This window comes from Penaeus monodon, chromosome 29 (assembly GCF_015228065.2).
Source record: "Penaeus monodon isolate SGIC_2016 chromosome 29, NSTDA_Pmon_1, whole genome shotgun sequence".
Lineage (NCBI taxonomy): Eukaryota > Metazoa > Arthropoda > Malacostraca > Decapoda > Penaeidae > Penaeus > Penaeus monodon.
The window spans coordinates 2,260,987-2,261,612 of NC_051414.1; the positions used below are offsets into that span (position 1 = coordinate 2,260,987).

The window sequence follows — 626 nt, forward strand, 5'->3', positions numbered from 1 at the left end:
CTGAATTCTCTTATCACCACACAGGTTTGCCAGCACAGAGCGTGAGCAGCTCCAGTGGAAATCAGAGGGTTTACCTTCAGACCAACTGTCCATTGAGAATGCCCTTGTGATTCTCCAGGTAAAGCAATCCTTCACTCTGTGCTACATTACAGGCATGAGGATATAGGCTTAGTGCCATAAGCTGTGATGTTGAAATTCCACCAACTTGAGGGACCTTTCAGTGTTTTGTATTCTGCACAGTATGCAGCTGTTTATGGAGAATGTTGTGAATGTGGACCAACTCTTGAGTAAGCAGGAGATGGAGTGGTTTTAGAGAACATATAGATTAAGGTTTTCAAGTAAGAACAGACCTCAAATTATGTTTCAAATGAAGATGAAAGACACATAAGAAATGAAGAATGGGGTAAGAAAAGGACAGCAGAAACTAATGTAATGCCCAATGATGAATTAAACGAAGTTAATTTAAAAGAAGGAATAAAATCAGCAGAAGCAAAGATTAAGAAATCCCTTTTTATGAAGGATTTTTCTGTTTACATATTTTTGGTGTCTTTAGGCAATTAATAAATGGTAAATGGTTCTGGATGTTTACTAGAAGGAGAGAAGAGTCAAAAGACAAGAATTGTGTG

The 626-nt window shown here is 37.9% G+C and overlaps 1 protein-coding gene across 1 annotated transcript in view; it reads left to right on the forward strand.

Annotated features, from left to right (window-relative positions):
• Positions 1 to 626, forward strand: part of LOC119591619 (cytoplasmic dynein 2 heavy chain 1-like) — a 47,711-nt gene that overhangs the window by 32,827 nt on the left and 14,258 nt on the right. The window contains 1 exon segment of the mRNA XM_037940373.1: positions 25 to 118. Within this exon segment, the coding sequence (XP_037796301.1) occupies positions 25 to 118 (94 nt within the window).